The 22,500-nt window shown below is 41.6% G+C and overlaps 2 protein-coding genes across 7 annotated transcripts in view; both read right to left on the bottom strand.

Moving 5' to 3' along the window:
• The window catches only part of usp53b (ubiquitin specific peptidase 53b), a 24,012-nt gene extending 9,845 nt beyond the window's left edge, over positions 1-14,167 (bottom strand). For 2 of the 6 annotated variants that reach the window (XR_006981442.2, XR_008393809.1), the window contains exons 1-10: positions 13,863-14,167; positions 6,955-7,608; positions 6,731-6,823; positions 6,437-6,571; positions 5,678-5,788; positions 5,177-5,259; positions 4,106-4,211; positions 1,926-2,072; positions 1,292-1,441; positions 847-1,015 (exon numbers count right to left, since the gene is read on the bottom strand). Coding sequence is in view for 4 of the 6 variants with exons in the window: in XM_017461825.3 (XP_017317314.1) it covers positions 847-1,015; positions 1,292-1,441; positions 1,926-2,072; positions 4,106-4,211; positions 5,177-5,259; positions 5,678-5,788; positions 6,437-6,571; positions 6,731-6,823; positions 6,955-7,137 (1,177 nt within the window). In the remaining 2 variants the exon portion in view is untranslated. Of the gene's footprint in view, positions 1-846; positions 1,016-1,291; positions 1,442-1,925; positions 2,073-4,105; positions 4,212-5,176; positions 5,260-5,677; positions 5,789-6,436; positions 6,572-6,730; positions 6,824-6,954; positions 7,609-7,734; positions 7,866-13,862 lie in introns of all 6 variants that reach the window. The other 4 variants (XM_017461825.3, XM_047152325.2, XM_047152323.2 and 1 more) reach the window with 4 other exon arrangements.
• Positions 14,168-16,624: 2,457 nt separating this feature from the next.
• myoz2b (myozenin 2b) overlaps positions 16,625-22,500 on the bottom strand; it is an 8,553-nt gene continuing 2,677 nt past the window's right edge. Inside the window, 4 exon segments of the mRNA NM_001329316.1 lie at positions 16,625-17,285; positions 18,142-18,325; positions 18,799-18,892; positions 20,648-20,814. Of these exon segments, the coding sequence (NP_001316245.1) occupies positions 17,060-17,285; positions 18,142-18,325; positions 18,799-18,892; positions 20,648-20,814 (671 nt within the window). The 3' untranslated portion in view covers positions 16,625-17,059.

Below are 22,500 nucleotides of genomic sequence, written 5' to 3'. Positions count from 1 at the left end.
AAAACGTCCAGTAACGAGCCACCATTAAACATCCACCTGAAAACCTCGAGGCTCGTCACAAAGGATCTGAAAATCTTTCTACGAAAAGCTCTCAAGCTTTAAATATTACTAAAGCTCTGGAGTAGAACAGGACCGTGTTATATTCAGAATAAAACAAACCAGTATGGAATATTTCTGACGATAAAACTCCAGTGTGGAAAATCCGATCAGAACACGACCCTAGAGCAGGATTCTGCAGGTCATCACGTCACGTTACAGACACGTCTGTGGAGAAGGACAGGACGAAGGACGAGATTTCATCATGAAGTAAAACACAGAGAATTAACCAAGAATTAACCATAATGCTATTGTTTTAAAACATCCCCACCTGCACACAGCTTTAACACTAAAGTGAAACGTTAGGGCTTGAACGCGGTTATTACAGCGAGCTGGAGAAGAGTTCTAGCGCAGAACCGCTGTAGTGTAGAACCGAAGGACAGCAGTGTACACACTCGTCCTCATGAAGCACAGACACCAGGAATCAATACTAAATCCAGCTGAATCAATAAACTCAGCAAGTATTCATCTGTGTGTGTGTGTGTGTGTGTGTGTGTGTGTGTGTTACAAGTACTATACAAATAAAATTAAACTGAATTGATGTGTGTGTGGACCACAGTGACCTTGTTTCACACAATGGCTGAGAAAAAGAAGACAAATGTGTTAGTTTCAGGTCTTTTGTGCGGTTTTGAGATGGAGTGAGGCTGGGAACGCTGCTCAAAGCTCTCAAAGCTCACGAGATAAAACCCAGGGTGATGAGAAACCACCATAAAGATGTAAGTGTGGGTTAAAGGCTGATTGGCTGATTACCTGGCCCATCCCCATTGAGGGCAGATTTGTACTGGGACCACATGGTGGTCTGTCGGGGGGCGTCTTCATTGGACACGGCGCTGCCATCCGGGTTAGCGTAGAACAGAAGCAGCGGCTGGAAATGTCCTCGGATACACTTTGACGCAACGTCCTTCCATTTAGAGCCAATCTGAACACAACGTTCTCAAAACCCTGAGTAAACCAACACTGAACAGTGGACTCATTCCACACACCTGAACTGCTGAACATGTTTCCACTTTACAGCTAGGAACAGAACTAAATTAGCAAATATGATGTCAAGAGAAAATTCAGATTTTTATATGAGAATTCTTCAAACAGCAAATAAACAGTATCTGAGGTTAATAAGTACGCTGTGTTGGTAAATAAACGCAGCCCTCAGCAGTGGAGCTGCTAAAGTGAAGCATGAATAAATAAAGAAGAAGACCTCTTTCACCGTGGCGTCATCGAAGAACACCCATTTGGAAGACTTGCTGTGGTAGGCGAAGGCGAGGTAATGGCGGCTGGAGTAGCAGATCATTCCCACCAGGTGAAGCTCTCGCTTCTTAGCATTTTCATCGGTAACTCTGTAGAAGAGCTGAAACGAGCGAGGGGAAGATGATCAACAGAGTGATGAGTTTCACACTCTTCCTCATCATGTCCTGATAATATCCTCACTGTGTACAGAAACACTGCAGAAACGTGAAATTAAACTGAACACGTGACGCATCACGACATTATACTGTCTCGTAGCTTTAATCAGAGCAGAAACGTGCAGGTGTGTGTGAGTAGAGTCTACTATCGGGATAACGGATAAGTAGTCTGAGATAAGTTTTTTCTGAAACTTCAGAGACAATAGTTAGTTTAGAATAGCCGATCCATCTACTGGCATTTTTTTGGGACATGGGAGGAAACCGGAGAACCCGGAGGAAACCCCCATGGACACAGAGAGTTCAGGATTGAACCAGACCCCTGGAGCTGTGATACAGGCTGAATGAAGCTGAATTCTGATTGGTGGACGGGGTGGTGTGTGTGTGTGTGTGTGTGTGTGTGTGTGTGTGTGTGTGTGTGTGTGTCCTGACCCCTGACAGGTTGAGGTGAGGCCCGAGAGAGCGGATTACGTCCTCGGTCAGATCCGACTGTTCCGCGTCCCACACGAAGCCGATGGTGACGATCTCGGGACAGTTCATTAGCACGCGGCGGATCTTGATGCTCTGCCCGCAGTTACTCTGTGGAGCAGAAGAGAAGGTGAGATCACACCCTGCAGGAACCACGGCTCGAGCAGTGGAGACCTCACTTTTCATTATTGCACCTTTTATCTCCATAAAATTATCTACTAATGATAAATTCTAGAGAAAGTCTCTGATGATAAGTTTTACACTTTTATTGTTTACAGTTTGTTCCACATCTCGTGCGGAAATTAGACGTGAAAGTGGGACTTACAGAAACGTGACCTGCCAAATCTCACAGAATTCATTATTCTCTTCTGAGGAGTCATATCTGTACTTACTCAGATCAAAGTCATTAATTCACTTCAGTGTGTGTGTGTATGTATATGTATAAGTACAGTATATATATATATATATATATGTATATGTATAAGTACAATATATATATATGTATATGTATAAGTACAGTATATATATATATATATATATGTATATGTATAAGTACAATATATATATATATGTATATGTATAAGTACAGTATATATATATGTATATGTATAAGTACAGTATATATATATATATATATGTATATGTATAAGTACAATATATATATATATGTATATGTATAAGTACAGTATATATATATGTAAAAGTACAGTATGTATATATATATGTATAAGTACAGTATATATGTATATATGTATAAGTACAGTATATATGTATATATGTATAAGTACAGTATATATATATGTAAAAGTACAGTATATATGTATATGTATAAGTACAGTATGTATATATGTATATGTATAAGTACAGTATATATATATATATATGTATATGTATAAGTACAATATATATATATGTATATGTATAAGTACAGTATATATATATGTATATGTAAAAGTACAGTATATATATATATGTAAAAGTACAGTATATATGTATATATGTATAAGTACAGTATATATGTATATGTATAAGTACAGTATGTATATATGTATATGTATAAGTACAGTATATATATATATGTATATGTATAAGTACAATATATATATATATATGTATATGTATAAGTACAGTATATATATATGTATATGTAAAAGTACAGTATATATATATATGTATAAGTACAGTATATATGTATATGTATAAGTACAGTATATATGTATATGTATAAGTACAGTATATATATATATGTATATGTATAAGTACAGTATATATGTATATGTATAAGTACAGTATATATATATGTATATGTATAAGTACAGTATATATATATATATGTATAAGTACAGTATATATGTATATGTATAAGTACAGTATATATATATGTATATGTATATGTATAAGTACAGTGTATATATGTATATGTATAAGTACAGTATATATGTATATGTATAAGTACAGTATATATATATGTATATGTATATGTATAAGTACAGTGTATATATGTATATGTCTAAGTACAGTATATGTATATGCAGTATGAAGTGAGGCTGCAGTGAAATACACAGACACATGCTTAAACATCCTCAAAAACACGTGTCGCCCCCCAGAGAGCAACAGTAAATATAGACTGTCACATGACCCGCTGTTATGTCATCGCTGGCGCAGACTCGAGGTTCAGGCCTGAATCAGCAGATACACACTCTGTGTGTGTGTGTGTGTGTGTTTGAGTCTTAAAGAACATGACAGTGTTAGTTTACCTTCTATTCTTAAGATTACACTGCAGGATTAGTGCTCAGGAAGAGACACATGCAGTCAGCACTTCAGTACTTAATGTATTTTTAGTTTTCAGGGTAGAGATTAAGTATTAAAAATATAAAACTGTACTGCATGAACTGTCTTTCTGCTTTAAACTTTTACATCTCTGTCTCCTTTTGTTTATACGGCACATTTAAAGACATCATGTTTTCAGCAAATTGCTGTACAATAAAATCAAGTCATTCTAAACAATTAAATAAATCATAATTCAATAAAACCAAAACATTTTATTCATGAAATAATAAAACCAGAAAAGTCTCAAATGTCTGGGGGAATAAACACGTCTTTAAACTCTTCCATAATTTCAGATAAAGAAATATGAGACGTACAGGGCAGTTGCGCAGATCTCCCATGGTGTTTGCTGCCTGCAGCAGTTCACTGAACATATCAGAGCGCAGCCGGTCCGTCCTCTCCAACGCACGCTCCACCTGCTGACTAACACACACACACACGCACGCACGCACACGCGCATGCACACACACACACACACACACACACACACACACACGCACGCACGCACACGCGCATGCACACACACACACACACACACACACGCACACGCACGCACGCACATGCGCATGCACACACACACACACACACACACACACGCACGCTCGCACACGCGCATGCACACACACACACACGCACACGCACGCACGCACGCACACGCGCATGCACACACACACACACACGCACGCACGCACACGCGCATGCACACACACACACACACACACGCACACGCGCATACACACACACACACACGCACACGCGTGCACGCACACACACACGCACGCATGCACATGCGCGCACGCACACACACACACATGCACGCACGCACAGGCGCGCACGCACACACACACACATACACACATGCATACACACACATGCATACACACACACACACACACACGCACACATGCATACACACACATGCATACACACACACACACACACACGCACACATGCATACATACACACACATGCATACATACACACACACACACACGCACACACACACACACACACACAAACAAGCCATGTACGTGTAAAACTGAGAGCTGTTTACAGTAACGTGTTCTTTAGGTTACTTAAATGAATTGTTTCATCAACTAACTTCTTATAATATTAGGAACCAAACTACAATATTAGGACAACGGTTCTTTAAAGGTTCATGAGATCAGGGTTAAAGGTTCTTAGCTTCCTGTTAAAAAGGAAACCCTCTGTGGACAAACTGAAGAACCTTTAATGGTCCTAAGGGGAACCTGTTTTAAAACGGGATGATGTATACGACACACAGTGCAGGAGTACGTTACACTACAGTGAGCATGGCTTCGGTCTCTGTGCTGTAAATAAAGTGTACAGGAGATCAGAGAGGATGCTGCGGTGGATAAAAAGCTCACCAGAGGGCCGTAGTGGACACGTAGTGCACTAACTCGGTGAAGGGAAGAGGATCCAGCGACGCTCCACAACTCCGACACACAAACTGCAGAGTGAGAACACTACAGTCAGCATTCAGCTGGAAACACCTCCTCCAATGACCTGACGTGCAACAACACGTCCCTGCGGCTCTCGCTAAACACTTTATTTATTACATTCTTATACTCATACCTTTACATTTCAGATCAGTTCTTTACACGGGGCTACAGATGAATTTAACAGCCATAATGCTGGGTTTATTTACACTGTACCACTTTAATAAAAACAAAAGTGGAACTCTTCTCATTCTGTGAACTTCAGGTTTGTGCAGTACACAAAGCTCCACCCCCGGGTCTGCAGAACAGATACTCCAATAGCAGGAGCTAAAAAGGTTCAAGAATGTTCCTGAAAGCGTTCCTGGAATGGTTCCTGTGGAAACACAACTTTTGTAGCTAGACTTCTGCACCATAGGCGTGATGTTATACCTGTTCGTACAGAGTCATGGCGAACTTCTGGTGCGTGATGCAGGACCTGGAGGTACAAATTTCACCTGAATCACACACCAAGTGCAGATGAATCCTCTCCAGAATGTTTTCCTGTCTCACACAGCATGGAGAGGAAAAAAAGGAAAGACAGCGTTGTTATATAAGTGGGTGAGAAGGAGAAACCATGTTCCACTTACAGCAAAATCACAGAGTGGAAATGATCAAATCTGGAGTTCATGATCAAATCTGTGCGCTCGCATCAATAATCCGATTATTTATTTTATATTTTGGATAATTACAGGTTCTTAGCTTCCAAAAATGATTCTACTTGGAACACTTTCTGCTAAAGAAACACTCAGAGGGACAACCAGAGAACTGTAAACGGTTCTACATTTCCAAAGTGTATATTTATAACATTTACAGATATATAATTAGAAGAGTTACATTTATTTTAAATGATGAACTTTAAAAATGTATGAAAATAAAAGGAAGAAAAGGAAAACGTGTGTGTGAAGAAACTACAGTGCCTGAGCGTTAACATACTGTATACATATTGGCTTATAAATATAAATAAATACACCATTACACTTGGGAATGAGGAAATATTTTAGGATAAACTTTACACTGAGAGTTATTGTTGATTATTCGGACTAGTCTGTAATTGTGGTGGAATTTTAGTTCAGCAGATCTGGAATCTGGAGAAATACATGATTCGTCACGTGGAAGGAGTGGATTTATGGTGGGTTAAAAGTTACGTACAAAACATTCGGCAGCGTCGTCCATGAGTCCGAGCTGGAAACGCTGCTCGTCCTTAAAGGTCTCGGCCAGAGCGTGACGCAGCGAGTCTGAGGGCAACACTCGCTCCCGACTCTGCTGGAACTGACTGAAGATGCTCTGCAGGGACGAGAAGAAAACCGAGAACAAGTAAACATTCTATTCATTTTAAATAACCAAGCAGGTATTTTCATAGACGAATTAAAATAAACTAAAATATAACTTGTGTGTACAGAGTCAAACAGCAGTGTCAGGTCAGATCTGTGTTTATACACGAACCTTTAAAGCGCAGAAGATGCAGGCGTCACCCAGGCAGAAATGAGCCGAGAGTTGCCTCAGACTCCTCCTGAAGATGTCCAGCTGCCAGAGAACCTACAGGAACAATCGGACTCAGCTGGAGAACTAGCCTTCTACACGAACATCACCATGCAATGTTCAGTGTTAGCCAGAGTGACTGAGAGTGTACAGTAAACCATGATGCTTAGCGTTCTCCCAGCACTCACCTGCACAGCGCTGTTGAGGAAGCAGCTGTTCTGGCCGGGTTCATTGAGCAGACCCTTGGTGAGAGCCAGTGAGAGCATGCTTCCTGGCTGATATGATTTCCCCAAGCCTGGACCTGCCACGCCTCCTGTACCAGCGCCAAAGCCTCCGCTCCCCGGCTTCCTGAACAGCTTGACCCATGCCATGGGGCACGAGTCCTCCTCGCTCCAGAACTCAGAACGAGTCACTTATTTAAGAAATGACAAGGACGCCGTGTCCATCTCAGGCACCACGTGTAGCTAACGCTGCCTGGTGGATGAGGCAATCACACTCTGCTCTGGAGGTGGTCTGAATCGGTAGCTAGTTTTTGTGGAGGTCCAGAATCTGAGAGGAAACCATCGTGCTGGGGAAAGCGTCACAGTTTATAGACGTTCTAGCCCCATGCAGAAGCGAGGAAAAACATCTCGCCTACCCACAGGTTGTGTTCGCAAATCCTGCAGCTTGGACGATGGATGTTCTCAGAAAGATCTTTTTTTGAAAGAACCATGGCACTGGCATGCAAAAGGAAAATACAGACAATGAACCAATATCAGTTATTCTCCATAATTCCCCATCCATAACAGAAAGGTCTCAAAGCAGTGGGCCAGAACATCATCCAACACAGGATGAGCTACCTGCTGTGAATGACAGAGAGATAGAGGGATAAAGGAGAAGAAAATCAATCATTGTTAAACAGAGCACCGTTTCAATCTACAACAACTGTTTAGTAAAATGATGTGTGACCAAAACCCAGCTATAGTTACAGGACACTTCACGTCTGAACTTGTGCTGAATCCCCGAGTATATCTGCACTTTTCCTTATCATCTCTCAGGCTCTCGGGATCAATACACCATAAAACATTTGCTGAGTGTCTGGATATTTCTGCTGCTTCAGCTGTAGTGGAGACACAGGGGCAGATCCAAATACCGCATCAGACTCGCCTTCAACTATCAGCTCACTTTCAGTGTAAAAAAGGAGAGAGGAATGATCTTTTCTTTCCTGTTCATCTCAACAACAAAAAAGAAAGGGTTCCTCAACAGTTCTTTGAATGGTTAATGGTTCTGGTGGTCTTCTGTAGCTTTCTTCCAGTAATCCAGACTGTTACAGAGTTCAATACCTTCAAGGTTCCTTCCAGTGAGAATCATTTTCCTTATATTACAGAAGAAATCTCACCAACCTTCTTCTCTCTCATGTACATTCTTAAAAAGTTCCATATAGCACCATAAACATAAACATGTCTTCCCTACAGGGGAACCCTTGTCCACAAATATCTGACGAATTCAGTTTGAAGCCCAAATTTTTCAAATTAATCTCAGTGTTCTTTCCATAAAGACTCACAGTGGTCTATGTTATAGATATATAGATATATATGATATGTTCTTCACACAGAAAGCAGGAGTTAAAATCATAATCCCAGCTGATCTAATGTAAGGAACACATGGACACCATCACACACTTCAGAGAGAAACAAACACATACTCAAACGTGCAGGATTATAACATTATAACACATTATAACATCTGTAAATATATTATGTAGCGTTGTATTTTTTTTTACTCATCTGCGGATGGCTGTCATGGGTTCTATGAATTGTGGTCAACAAGAACCCTGAAGCATTATGAAGATTCAGAAGAACATTTTCATCTTTCAGAGGATTCTTCAAGAAGAAATAGAACCATTAACCCTCCAAACACTAATCACAAAGGAAGTGCACACTCCTACAAGAAAAGGTCAACTCTAGAACCCGTAATGGTTCTTCTGTGGGGTTCTTCTGTGGGGATCTTCTGTGGGGGTCTTCTGTGAGGGTCTTCTGTGAGGTTCTCTGAGATAAAGTGGTTTCAGAAAGGTTTCCATGCCAAATTCTTTCATGAAGATGAGAACCTTTAACTATGTAACGGATCCTCACAGAACTCTTGAAGAGAGCCACATGAACCCAGGTCTAGTTTGTTCTTGTCCATTTAGTTTAGTTTCTCTGACCGTTACCATGGTTACATGATTTTGGGTGACATCAGCATGTTATTATGATAGAAAACTACTGAAGCCGTGTCGGGATGAGTTTCCCTCTGGAAAGTGTCGGATATGAGATTCGCTTTATTCAGAGAACCGTATGCGGTGCTTTATAACGGGATTAAGTGAGAAGTTCAGAAGCGGAATTCCGGTTTAATCCTCGTTTAAACTGCAGGAATGTTTGTGTCTCCTGACAGAGAAGATCTCCATCATTTCATACTTTCTCTGTTTAAATGTGTTTGAGCCTTTAAATAAAAGAACCTCAGTTTAACTCCAGAGCATGGGTTCTACGACGTTTGGTTGAGGATGAGGATTTATCAGTGAGACTGGATCAGAGAGAGCAGTTGTAATCACTCGGACCCCAGGGTCAGCGATGGTGGAGAACCTGTCACAGTATATTACTGTTAAAATCCCACTGTGGAACACGGCCACGAGCACAGCACGGGTTCCACGGGCCGCGGATCCTTCGTTTTTATCTTGTATTGTGATGGCAGAAAACTTCAGCAAGTTTTAGCAACAACTTTGTGTATTACTTTCTCTCATTTCATACTTTCTCTCAAAACATTGTTGACTTTTTCAATAATGTCGAGTGAGTTTTGATGGATTTCACTCTTTCATCACGGATTTATAAAACATTTGTTCAAATTGAAACTAAAATATGAAAAATAGATCAGAGATCAGGCTCTTTATCTTTATAGCGTTAGAAACTAATTTTGTTTTGGGAATTAATTATATAACCGCTGAACGTTTTCTAACTGGTTGGAAAAATAAATATTTTATATATTTATTTTGTAAAGCTAATTAACGTTCTTATTCACACTTAACATCTACTGTGTTCACATGAATGAAACCTAATTCAAAAGAATCATGTAAGATTTAATACAAATGTGATTAATAATAATAATAATAATAATAATAATAATAATAATACACTGTTTAAAATGTTAAATTTGATTTAAATTTAAAGAGTTGACTTTTTTCGGTGTTGATTTCACACAAACAGCCTCATGTGCAGATTCCCTGCATGGCCAAGCTGAGAGAGACTGCAGAGTGCAGGGTTGCCAGATCAATCCCTTTAGACCCACCCATAAAGCGTATACTTTACCTTCTGGTTCTAAAATATACAGTACTGTGCAAAAGTCTTAGGCACATGCAAATAAATTATGTAGAGCAAAGATGCCTTCAAAAATAATAAAATTAAATTAAAATTAAAATTAAATTAAATACTATAAAGAGAAGTATACAGTAATAAATACTTCAAACTATTTATACCTTTACTTTTAAAAAATAGCATTCTCAGGTACACTTTCTACGGTTTTATATGAAAGGAGCTGTAGGTTTTATTGAGAACCTTGCAGAACCAGACTTGGTTCTTCTGGAGACTCTGACTATTTTTGTATGAAAAGTGTCTCTTATGTAATTCACTGTTTTCTTTACGGACATACAAACGTATTTCTGTAACATTTCAGTTTGTGCTGGAAACCTAATGTTTGGGAAACTAAAATGTTTTTTACTGACTCAATAGTGTAGAAGTCATACAATAAAATAATCTATAACAAAGTTTGTACAAAATAAATAGGGTGGATAAACTTTTGCACAGTACAGTTATGATGACGTGAGGACGGAGAGGAATGAAAGATCTGTGGAAGATCTGAGCCAGTATGTGGATTATAAATGTAGAGTTATTTATTTAATCCAATCTGGCAACCCGTGGTGAGATAACAGTGCTGACAGGTCAGTTTACAGCTGTGTCCAGGCTTACTCTGTCCCTCACACATCCTGCAGCACTGCAGCTCAACACTACAGCTCAACACTTACACACTACAGCTCAACACTACAGCTCAACACTTACACACTACAGCTCAACACTACAGCTCAACACTTACACACTACAGCTCAACACTACAACTCAACACTTACACACTACAGCTCAACACTTACACACTACAGCTCAACACTTACACACTACAGCTCAACACTACAACTCAACACTTACACACTACAGCTCAACACTACAACTCAACACTTACACACTACAGCTCAACACTTACACACTACAGCTCAACACTACAGCTCAACACTTACACACTACAGCTCAACACTACAACTCAACACTTACACACTACAGCTCAACACTACAGCTCAACGCTACAACTCAACACTTACACACTACAGCTCAACACTACAGCTCAACACTACAACTCAACACATACACACTACAGGTCAACACTGCAGCTCAACACTACAGCTCAACACTACAGCTCAACACTTACACACTACAGCTCAACACTTACACACTACAGCTCAACACTACAGCTCAGCACTTACACACTACAGCTCAACACTTACACACTACAGCTCAACACTACACTCAACACTACAGCTCAACACTACAGCTCAACACTTACACACTACAGCTCAACACTACAGCTCAACACTTACACACTACAGCTCAACACTTACACACCACAGCTCAACACTACACTCAACACTACAGCTCAACACTACAGCTCAACACTTACACACTACAGCTCAACACTACAGCTCAACACTTACACACTACAGCTCAACACTTACACACTACAGCTCAACACTACAGCTCAACACTACAGCTCAACACTTACACACTACAGCTCAACACTTACACACTACAGCTCAACACTACACTCAACACTACAGCTCAACACTACAGCTCAACACTTACACACTACAGCTCAACACTACAACTCAACACTTACACACTACAGCTCAACACTACAGCTCAACGCTACAACTCAACACTTACACACTACAGCTCAACACTACAGCTCAACACTACAACTCAACACTTACACACTACAGCTCAACACTGCAGCTCAACACTTACACACTACAGCTCAACACTACACTCAACACTACAGCTCAACACTACAGCTCAACACTTACACACTACAGCTCAACACTACAGCTCAACACTACAGCTCAACACTTACACACTACAGCTCAACACTACAGCTCAACACTACAGCTCAACACTTACACACTACAGCTCAACACTGCAGCTCAACACTGCAGCTCAACACTACAGCTCAACACTTACACACTACAGCTCAACACTACAGCTCAACACTACAGCTCAACACTTACACACTACAGCTCAACACTACAGCTCAACACTGCAGCTCAACAGTACAGCTCAACACTTACACACTACAGCTCAACACTACAGCTCAACGCTTACACACTACAGCTCAACACTGCAGCTCAACACTGCAGCTCAACAGTACAGCTCAACACTACAGCTCAACACTACAGCTCAACACTTACACACTACAGCTCAACACTACACTCAACACTACAGCTCAACACTGCAGCTCAACACTTACACACTACAGCTCAACACTACAGCTCAACACTACAGCTCAACACTTACACACTACAGCTCAACACTACAGCTCAACACTACACTCAACACTACAGCTCAACACTACAGCTCAACACTTACACACTACAGCTCAACACTACAGCTCAACACTACAGCTCAACACTTACACACTACAGCTCAACACTACAGCTCAACACTTACACACTACAGCTCAACACTACAGCTCAACACTACAACTCAACACTTACACACTACAGCTCAACACTACAGCTCAACAATGCAGCTCAACACTACAGCTCAACACTACAACTCAACACTTACACACTACAGCTCAACACTACAACTCAACACTTACACACTACAGCTCAACACTACAGCTCAACACTACAACTCAACACTTACACACTACAGCTCAACACTACAACTCAACACTTACACACTACAGCTCAACACTACAGCTCAACACTGCAGCTCAACACTACAGCTCAACACTACACTCAACACTACAGCTCAACACTACAGCTCAACACACACTACAGCTCAACACTACAGCTCAACACTACACTCAACACTACAGCTCAACACTACAGCTCAACACACACTACAGCTCAACACTGCAGCTCAACACTTACACACTACAGCTCAACACTACACTCAACACTACAGCTCAACACTTACACACTACAGCTCAACACTACACTCAACACTTACACACTACAGCTCAACACTACAGCTCAACACTGCAGCTCAACAATACAGCTCAACACTGCAGCTCAACACTTACACACTACAGCTCAACACTACACTCAACACTACAGCTCAACACTTACACACTACAGCTCAACACTACACTCAACACTACAGCTCAACACTACAGCTCAACACTTACACACTACAGCTCAACACTACACTCAACACTACAGCTCAACACTACAGCTCAACACTTACACACTACAGCTCAACACTACAGCTCAACACTGCAGCTCAACACTACACTCAACACTACAGCTCAACACTACACTCAACACTACAGCTCAACACTTACACACTACAGCTCAACACTACACTCAACACTACAGCTCAACACTACAGCTCAACACTTACACACTACAGCTCAACACTACAGCTCAACACTGCAGCTCAACACTACACTCAACACTACAGCTCAACACTACACTCAACACTACAGCTCAACACTTACACACTACAGCTCAACACTTACTTCCACACTGTGTGGATGTATAGTGTTACAGCAATCTTTACACACACACACACACACACACACACACACACACACACACACACACACACACACACTAAAAACCTGGATAAACACCTGGATGATGATTTTTAGCTTTGTCATTATTTAAATGATGGCAGGTTCCTGTGTAAATAGGTTTAGAAGGGTGGAGACTTTATTTATTATTATTATTATTATTATTATTATTATTATTATTATTATAAAACACTAACACACTGAAAATGATCAAATATAAATGATTTTGTAATAAACTACTCACCACGTGAGTGAATAAGGACAGCTGGAGTGTGTCTCCGGTTTTTCATCACAATCCCAGCTCTGACATGATCAAGTTCACACCGCGTCAGTGCCGAAAAACCCTCCAGCTCCAAATCATCAACATCAACAACAACAACAACAACAACAACAACAGCAGCAGCAGCACTGGGGACTGATACAGTGATGGAGTGATGAAGTGTCCGGTTCTCTTCTCTTCTCTTCTCTCGGTGCTGTTGATGTGATTCTTGTTGCTGTGATTCTGCGGAAGCGGCGATGAGCGAGACTCCGTACCGGATAACGGTGTGACGTAATCTAAGCCCCGCCCACCGCGAGCTAACCGCTTACCGCAGTCCCTCTGGAATAAACTCGGCACCGGAGCGCGTTTCATAAAACAGGATGCCAGATTGTGGAAAAACTCCTCCTCATGACCATTCACCAACTAATACATTACATTGATACCGATATACACACTCTCTCTACACACTCTCTCTACACACTCTCTCTACACACTCTCACTACACACACTCTCACTACACTCTCACTACACACTCACTACACTCTCACTACACACTCACTACACTCTCACTACACACACTCACTACACTCTCACTACACACTCTCACTACACTCTCACTACACACTCTCACTACACTCTCACTACACACTCTCACTACACTCTCACTACACACTCACTACACTCTCACTACACACACTCACTACACTCTCACTACACACTCACTACACTCTCACTACACACACTCACTACACACTCTCACTACACACTCACTACACACTCTCACTACACACACTCACTACACACACTCACTACACACTCACTACACACTCACTACACTCTCACTACACACTCACTACACACTCTCACTACACACACTCACTACACACACTCACTACACTCTCACTACACACTCACTACACTCTCACTACACTCTCACTACACACTCACTACACACTCACTACACACTCTCACTACACACACTCACTACACACACTCACTACACTCTCACTACACTCTCACTACACACACTCACTACACACACTCACTGCACTCTCACTACACTCTCACTACACACTCACTACACACTCTCACTACACACTCACTACACACACTCACTACACACTCACTACACACTCACTACACACACTCACTACACTCTCACTACACACACTCACTACACACACTCACTACACTCTCACTACACACTCACTACACTCTCACTACACTCTCACTACACACTCACTACACACTCACCACACACTCACACTACACACTCACTACACACTCACTACACACTCACTACACACACTCACTACACTCTCACTACACACACTCACTACACACTCACTACACACACTCAGTACACACTCTCACTACACACACTCACTACACACTCACTACACACACTCTGTACACACTCTCACTACACACTCACTACACTCTCACTACACACACTCACTACACACTCACTACACACTTGTGCGGTACTATAAAGAGCTTTGTACTTTTGATGTGTATCTTTCACCTAAGAAGGTGTGTGTGTGTGTGTGTGTGTGTGTGTGTGTGTGTGCGTGTGTGTGCGTGCGTGTGCTGTAGCTTTAAGAAAATACAGCAGTGGTCCATAAGTTCTAACTATATACCTGAAATGAACTGTAAAGGTGTAAAGGTACAGAACATGTCGTTAATGGTACCACATCAGCAACAGGGAAAGTACAGTTTGGTACCTTTATTTCTGAGAGTGTAGAACACTCATGTCATGGTGCATCGAGATCTAGAACCAGGGTTCTTAAAGTGAGGTTCAGGGAACTCCGGAAGTGTAGCATGGTGCTATGTGTCATTATGTCACACTGATGTAGCAGTAAGTAAGCTGTCGTATGAGTGTTATAACACTTCTGCGTCACCTTACTGAAGTGTTTTAGTAACAATCTAACCTCAAAATGAACAAAAGCAGTCTCTATGACCACTGAAGTGACTTTATGTCACAAACATTGTGATCATTTTATAACAACTTACATTTGATTTCAATAAGTGTACTCTATTTCATACTAATCTGATCTGGTCTGATCTGGTCTGATCTGAGTGAACTTCATCAGGAACTTTTCTTTATTTCTTTATTTCTGTTCCCTACAATAACACTGAACTATGATAAACTAGGACTGTATAAGTGTTCATGTGAAAATGAGAAACTATTTCCTCACTAGAATCTACAGCATTAGTGTGATTTACATTTCTGTGGTTTTGTTTCTAAAATATGTTTTTAAAAAAACAACACTTTTATACCTGAACATCACCTTTATTTTAGAGTTTACACCACAGGATTCAAATAAATTCAAACCAGAACACACACACACACACACACACACACACACACACACACACACAATAAACAAAAGCAAATCAGTCAGGAAGCACATCAAATTTCACAACATGAACTTTTTACAATAGAAACCATCTTCAGAAAATCAGCAGATCGTATTTACACTCCTCCTCCTCCTCCCACTCTCTCTCTCTCTCTCCCTCTCTCTCACACACACTCTCTCACTCTCTCTCTCGCTCTCTCTATTTTACTGATTTATATTTCATTCATGACACAGGTTAAAGGTGCGATGTATTAATTTTTTTCATGAAATAAAGCTGAAGGTCACATGAAGGTCATGTGAAGGTCATGTGATCTCTCTTGAATGTGTTATGGTCTGAAATAGAAGTGTTCAGATTTCAGTGTAAATGATTTGTACTGAACACAGAAATATTCTGATGCAGTGAGAATTATTTATTTTTATTAAACACAACAAAATCTACAAATCTCTAGTTCTGATAAATGTGTTACTGAGTTATTAATATGAATTATATAACTTATTTAATGCCTTAAATTCTATCATTATTATTATCGTAATATTCTCAAAAATATAATTTTCTTTATACAAATGTTTAAAATATTAGCTTTTTGTGTTTATTTTTGAAGGTTTTGTTATATCTGCTGCAGACTTCACGTGGTCGCAGATGATCCACTAAAATATTTGTTGGAGTTTGTAGATAAATGTTGAAGGAATCTGCTGCTTGTAGAGCTGCTGTTATTTTAACTCCAGGTGTTGATCCTCTCGGCTGTACCTCAGTGCTGCAAAGCTGAAGGTTGTTGTTGGTGGACGTGAACTCGCTCCGTCACACCGAGGTGGGTTTAGTGTTTACAGGTCGTCAGACTCGGGGATCTCCAGCGGCTCCATGGGGATTGTGGGTAAAATGAGAGGAACTCCGTCGGAGATCCAGCCCTGAGCCGTGCGGTTGAAGGTGGGCCGCTTGGCCGTGGGGTCCTGCAGCTCCGAATACCTCGGCGGGTTCAGGTCGATCTCCGGAACCTTGAAGGTGATTCCTCGAGGAGCTTTTTCAAACCCTCCATACGGTGTGGCCACCCTGACGACAAAACATTCAGCTGTTACAGTCAACACTTCAGCTTTTATCTTTAAATATTTCCTTCCTCCTCTCTCTCGCTCCAGCACCACGAGGGCTTTGAGTTTATTCTCATTAATACTGTTTACAATGCTCACAGCTGAGGTGAAGTTATTTAGGACGTTTAGAATTAATTGTAAAGTAGAATTTGTGTAAAATTAAGAGACAGGACGAGCACAGCTGGTGGCTTAGTGGTTAGTATGTTCGCCTCACACCTCCAGGGTCGGGGGTTCGAGTCCCACCGTGGCCCTGTGTGTGCGGAGTTTGCATGCTCTCCCCGTGTTGTGGGGGTTTCTTCCGGTAGTGTATGAATGGGTGTGAGTGTGTTTGGGATTGTGGCCTGCAATGGATTGGCACCCTGTCCAGTGTGTACCCTGGAGAAACCTGGGATAGACTCCAGGTTTCTCTGTGACCCAGAAGAGTGGTATAGAGGATGGATGGACATGTTTACATTTTTACTTTTATTATTATGTTTTCTTTTATAGTGTCCATGTTGAATTTGTAGCACACTGTTTATTATCTAGTGGAAATATTTGAAGAAATGAAATGATTTAATATCAATCTGAAGACTTTAATTAGAAATAAATGGAATGAAAATGTATTTATGTATTTTGTGGTGAATTGAATGGTCTGTAATCTTTCACATGTTCCTGAACTCTAACTTTAACGCTGAAACCTGATGACTGGAACCTACAGGACGTCCAGACATCCAGGATCAGTAACCAGTGGGACTTTTTACTCGCTCGACTCTGATTGTTTGTTAAACAGTACTTTGTGAGCCGGTACTCTTGTCTTGTCGAAGCAGAGAAGCAGGTGGAACCTGTTAAAGCTCTTGTAGTCTGGCATCTGGGCTCTGGGTTCCGGAGCGGGCATGTGGAGCTGCAGCGTGTCGGCCAGAGCCGGGTCGTTGATGATGGCCTGCTCCCAGGGCGAGTGGTAGGATTTGGGCAGAGCCGTAGCGTTAAACCTCTCCGAGGGAACATCCTTCAGCGGACCTCCGTAACCTGGAACACAGACCAATCTGGAATAAAATCTCACATCCTCCGTGAGAACACGTCTACAACACTGATCATATCTATTTGTTTGTTTGTTTGCTTCCACATTTGTGTGCTTCATATCTCATTACACTGATTTTTCTGCTTATATTTTCAGTCAGTTTGTTATTTTATCCTGTGTATTCATATTAAATTTTTATTATTTGATTGTGCAGCACTTTGAGCTACCACTTGTATGAAAAAACGGTCTTTAAATAGAGTTTCTTCTTCTTCTTCCTCCTCCTCTTCTTCTTCTTCTTATTGTTATTATTATTGTTAATATTGAAAGTCCACTTCAGCTGCTGTTTTTCTACAAAGTGAAGTGATTTTTCTTCTGGTTTGTAGTCATGTTGTGATTTGAACTCCAGGGATTAGTCTCCAGTATAATGTGGTAAAGTGATTGGTGTATTATTCGTGTCTGAAGTGCAGGTGTTCTGGCGTACCCGGTGCGATCTCCTCAGGGTTCGGTGGGTTTCTGGCATCTGGAGTGTTTGGAGTTTTGTTTTCTGCATTTTCAGCATCAGTCTGGTCTTCACTCTAGAATAAAGAGAAGAAACAGGAGCAGGACTGACCAGTGTAATGTGATAGCGAGTGAAAAGAGAACTCTGTCCATGGAGATAAAAACTAAACCCACACACAGGTGTTGCAGGACTTCAGAACTCTAAACCGCAGTGATGGTGAGAGAAAGTCACGTTTTTAACTGGGTCATGTGGTCATGTGGTGTGTTAATGACGCTGGAAGTGATGTGATGATGTCATGAATAAACACTCGCAGTTGGTGTGGTGTTGAAATCGTAATTGATGTCCAAATGATTTCACGCACCACAGGTCTATATCAACCCCAACACTGCAGAGATGCTTACACACACACACACACACACACACACACACACACACACACACACACACACACACAAACACACACACACACACATTTTCCAAATCTCACTCACATTCTCTGGCTCTGATAAGTGAAGTGGACAGCGAGCCCTTGTGATATCTCAGAGGAACATTTGGAAGGACGTGATGTCCACGTGTCCTGCACTATCTCACACGTGTGACTGCCATTCATCCTGCACAGAGCTGGGCTAGCCTTATCCGCTACCTCCGTTAGCATCTCAAAATACAATGCTAACACAGCTGACGGTCTCAAAAGTGAACAAAACCTCAAACTCTTAGGCTTTAGTGGTTCGCACGTTCGCCTCCAGGGTCGATTCCCAGCGTGGCCCTGTGTGTGTTACTGTGTGTGTGTGTGTGTGTGTGTGTGTGTGTGTGTGTTATTGTGTGTGTGTTATTGTGTGTGTATGTGAGTGTGTTACTGTGTGTGTGTGTGTGTTACTGTGTGTGTGTTACTGTGTGTGTGTTACTATGTGTGTTACTGTGTGCGTGTGTGTTACTGTGTGTGTGTTACTATGTGTGTTACTGTGTGCGTGTGTGTTACTGTGTGTGTGTTACTATGTGTGTTACTGTGTGTGTGTGTGTGTGTGTGAGTGAGTGTGTTACTGTGTGTGTGTATGTATGTGTGTGTTACTGTAAATGTGTATGTGAGTGTGTTACTGTGTGTGTGTGTGTTACTGTGTGTGTGTGTTACTGTGTGTGTGTGTGTGTGTGAGTGAGTGTGTTACTGTTTGTGTGTATGTATGTGTGTGTTACTGTACATGTGTATGTGAGTGTGTTACTGTGTGTGTGTGTGTGAGTGAGTGTGTTACTATGTGTGTGTGTGTGTGAGTGTGTTACTGTGTGTGTGTGTGTGTGTGTGTGTGTGTGTGTGTGTGTGTGTGTGTGTGTGTGTGTGTGTGTGTGTGAGTGGGTGTGTTACTGTGTGTGTGTGTGAGTGTGTGTGTGTGAGTGAGTGTGTTACTGTGTGTGTGTGTGTGTGTGTGTGTGTGTGAGTGTGTTACTGTGTGTGTGTGTGTGTGTGTGTGTGTGTGTGAGTGTGTGTGTGTGTGTGTGTGTGTGTGTGTGTGTGTGAGTGTGTGTGTGAGTGTGTTACTGTGTGTGTGTGAGTGTGTGTGTGTGTGTGTGTGTGTGTGTGTGTGTGTGTGTGTGTGTGTGTGTGTGTGAGTGTGTTACTGTGTGTGTGTGAGTGTGTGTGTGTGTGTGTGTGTGTGTGTGTGTGTGTGTGTGTGTGAGTGTGTGTGTGAGTGTGTTACTGTGTGTGTGTGAGTGTGTGTGTGTGTGTGTGTGTGTGTGTGTGTGTGTGAGTGAGTGTGTTACTGTGTGTGTGTGAGTGTGTGTGTGTGTGTGTGTGTGTGTGTGTGTGTGTGTGAGTGAGTGTGTTACTGTGACTTACATTTAAGATGGCGTTGGCTTCGTTCTGAATGCTTTCGAAGGTGTATTTCTCGGACCTGCGCTGCCGCATTTTGAAGAGGCGTGAGCCTCGGTTGGAGAGGAGAGAGAGCTCCTCCAGCATGATGTCTTTAGGGACAGAGAGCTTTTTGCCCAGATCCATCGTATCCCCTAAACATACAGGAATAAATACTGAGGACTGCAACAACACAACATCACACCACTCACAATACCTTCCTGTGTATGAGCTACACAACATGTAATGCTAACTCGTAATGCTAGTTCACTAAATGTGTTTCTCAGTTTAGTGATGCTACAGCAAGAGACGCCATTAATACTGACGATGACGTTAAACACTTCACAAATACAAACTGAGTGTTTAGTCGTGTTAGGATTTAATACAGAACAGTCCGGAATAACACACTTTCTCCAGAGTCACTGCTACCATCTTTTATCTGTTTATAGTTACCTTTAATATAACTTTAATGAGCTCCTGTTCTCACTTACGTTATAGCAGCTATAAACACTCGTTCCCTCACCATCCCTCTCTCTATTCCCTCTCTCTATTCCCTCTCTCTATTCCCTCTCTCTATTCCCTCTCTCTATTCCCTCTCTCTATTCCCTCTCTCTATTCCCTCTCTCTATTCCCTCTCTCTATTCCTTCTCTCTATTCCCTCTCTCCATTCCCTCTCTTCATTCCCAATCTCTATTCCTTCTCTCCATTCCCTCTCTCTATTCCCTCTCTCTATTCCCTCTCTCTATTCCCTCTCTTCATTCTCTCTCTCTATTCCCTCTCTTCATTCTCTCTCTCTATTCCCTCTCTTCATTCCCAATCTCTATTCCCTCTCTCTATTCCCTCTCTTCATTCTCTCTCTCTATTCCCTCTCTCTGTTCCCTCTCTTCATTCTCTCTCTCTATTCCCTCTCTTCATTCTCTCTCTCTATTCCCTCTCTTCATTCCCAATCTCTATTCCCTCTCTCTATTCCCTCTCTTCATTCTCTCTCTCTATTCCCTCTCTCTGTTCCCTCTCTTCATTCTCTCTCTCTATTCCCTCTCTTCATTCCCAATCTCTATTCCCTCTCTTCTTTCCCAATCTCTATTCCCTCTCTCTATTCCCTCTCTATTCTCTCTCTCTATTCCCTCTCTCTATTCTCTCTCTCTATTCTTTCTCTATTCTCTCTCTCTATTCTCTCTCTATTCCCTCTCTCTATTCCCTCTCTTCATTCCCTCTCTCTATTCCCTCTCTCTATTCCCTCTCTTCATTCCCTCTCTCTATTCCCTCTCTCTATTCCCTCTCTCTATTCCCTCTCTTTATTCCCTCTCTTCATTCCCTCTCTCTATTCTCTCTCTTTATTCCCTCTCTCTATTCCCTCCCTTCATTCCCTCTCTCTATTCTCTCTCTATTCCCTCTCTTCATTCCCTCTCTTCATTCCCTCTCTCTATTCCCTCTCTCTATTCCCTCTCTCTATTCCCTCTCTTCATTCCCTCTCTCTATTCCCTCTCTCTATTCTCTCTCTTTATTCCCTCTCTTCATTCCCTCTCTCTATTCCCTCTCTTCATTCCCTCTCTCTATTCCCTCTCTCTATTCCCTCTCTCTATTCCCTCTCTCTATTCCCTCTCTTCGGGTTAATTAGACAAAATATTGTGGTGTTAGTGAGAAACAGTAGAGAAGTGTGAACTCTGTGATGAAGACGTGGGAAAACTTAAAGTTACAGCGTTACCGCTGACAATTACACAGCGCTGACACTGGAGACTCCTTCCATACACGTTACATAAACATCTCCTTATGGAAAATTTCACCGTCCCAACCATTACACACGTCTTTTAATCAGTTTATTATCAGTGGAGCGTGCGCTG

Source organism: Ictalurus punctatus, chromosome 29 (genome assembly GCF_001660625.3).
Source record: "Ictalurus punctatus breed USDA103 chromosome 29, Coco_2.0, whole genome shotgun sequence".
Lineage (NCBI taxonomy): Eukaryota > Metazoa > Chordata > Actinopteri > Siluriformes > Ictaluridae > Ictalurus > Ictalurus punctatus.
The sequence above is the reverse complement of the archived record's forward strand: the minus strand, read 5'-3'. Positions and strand labels throughout refer to the sequence as shown.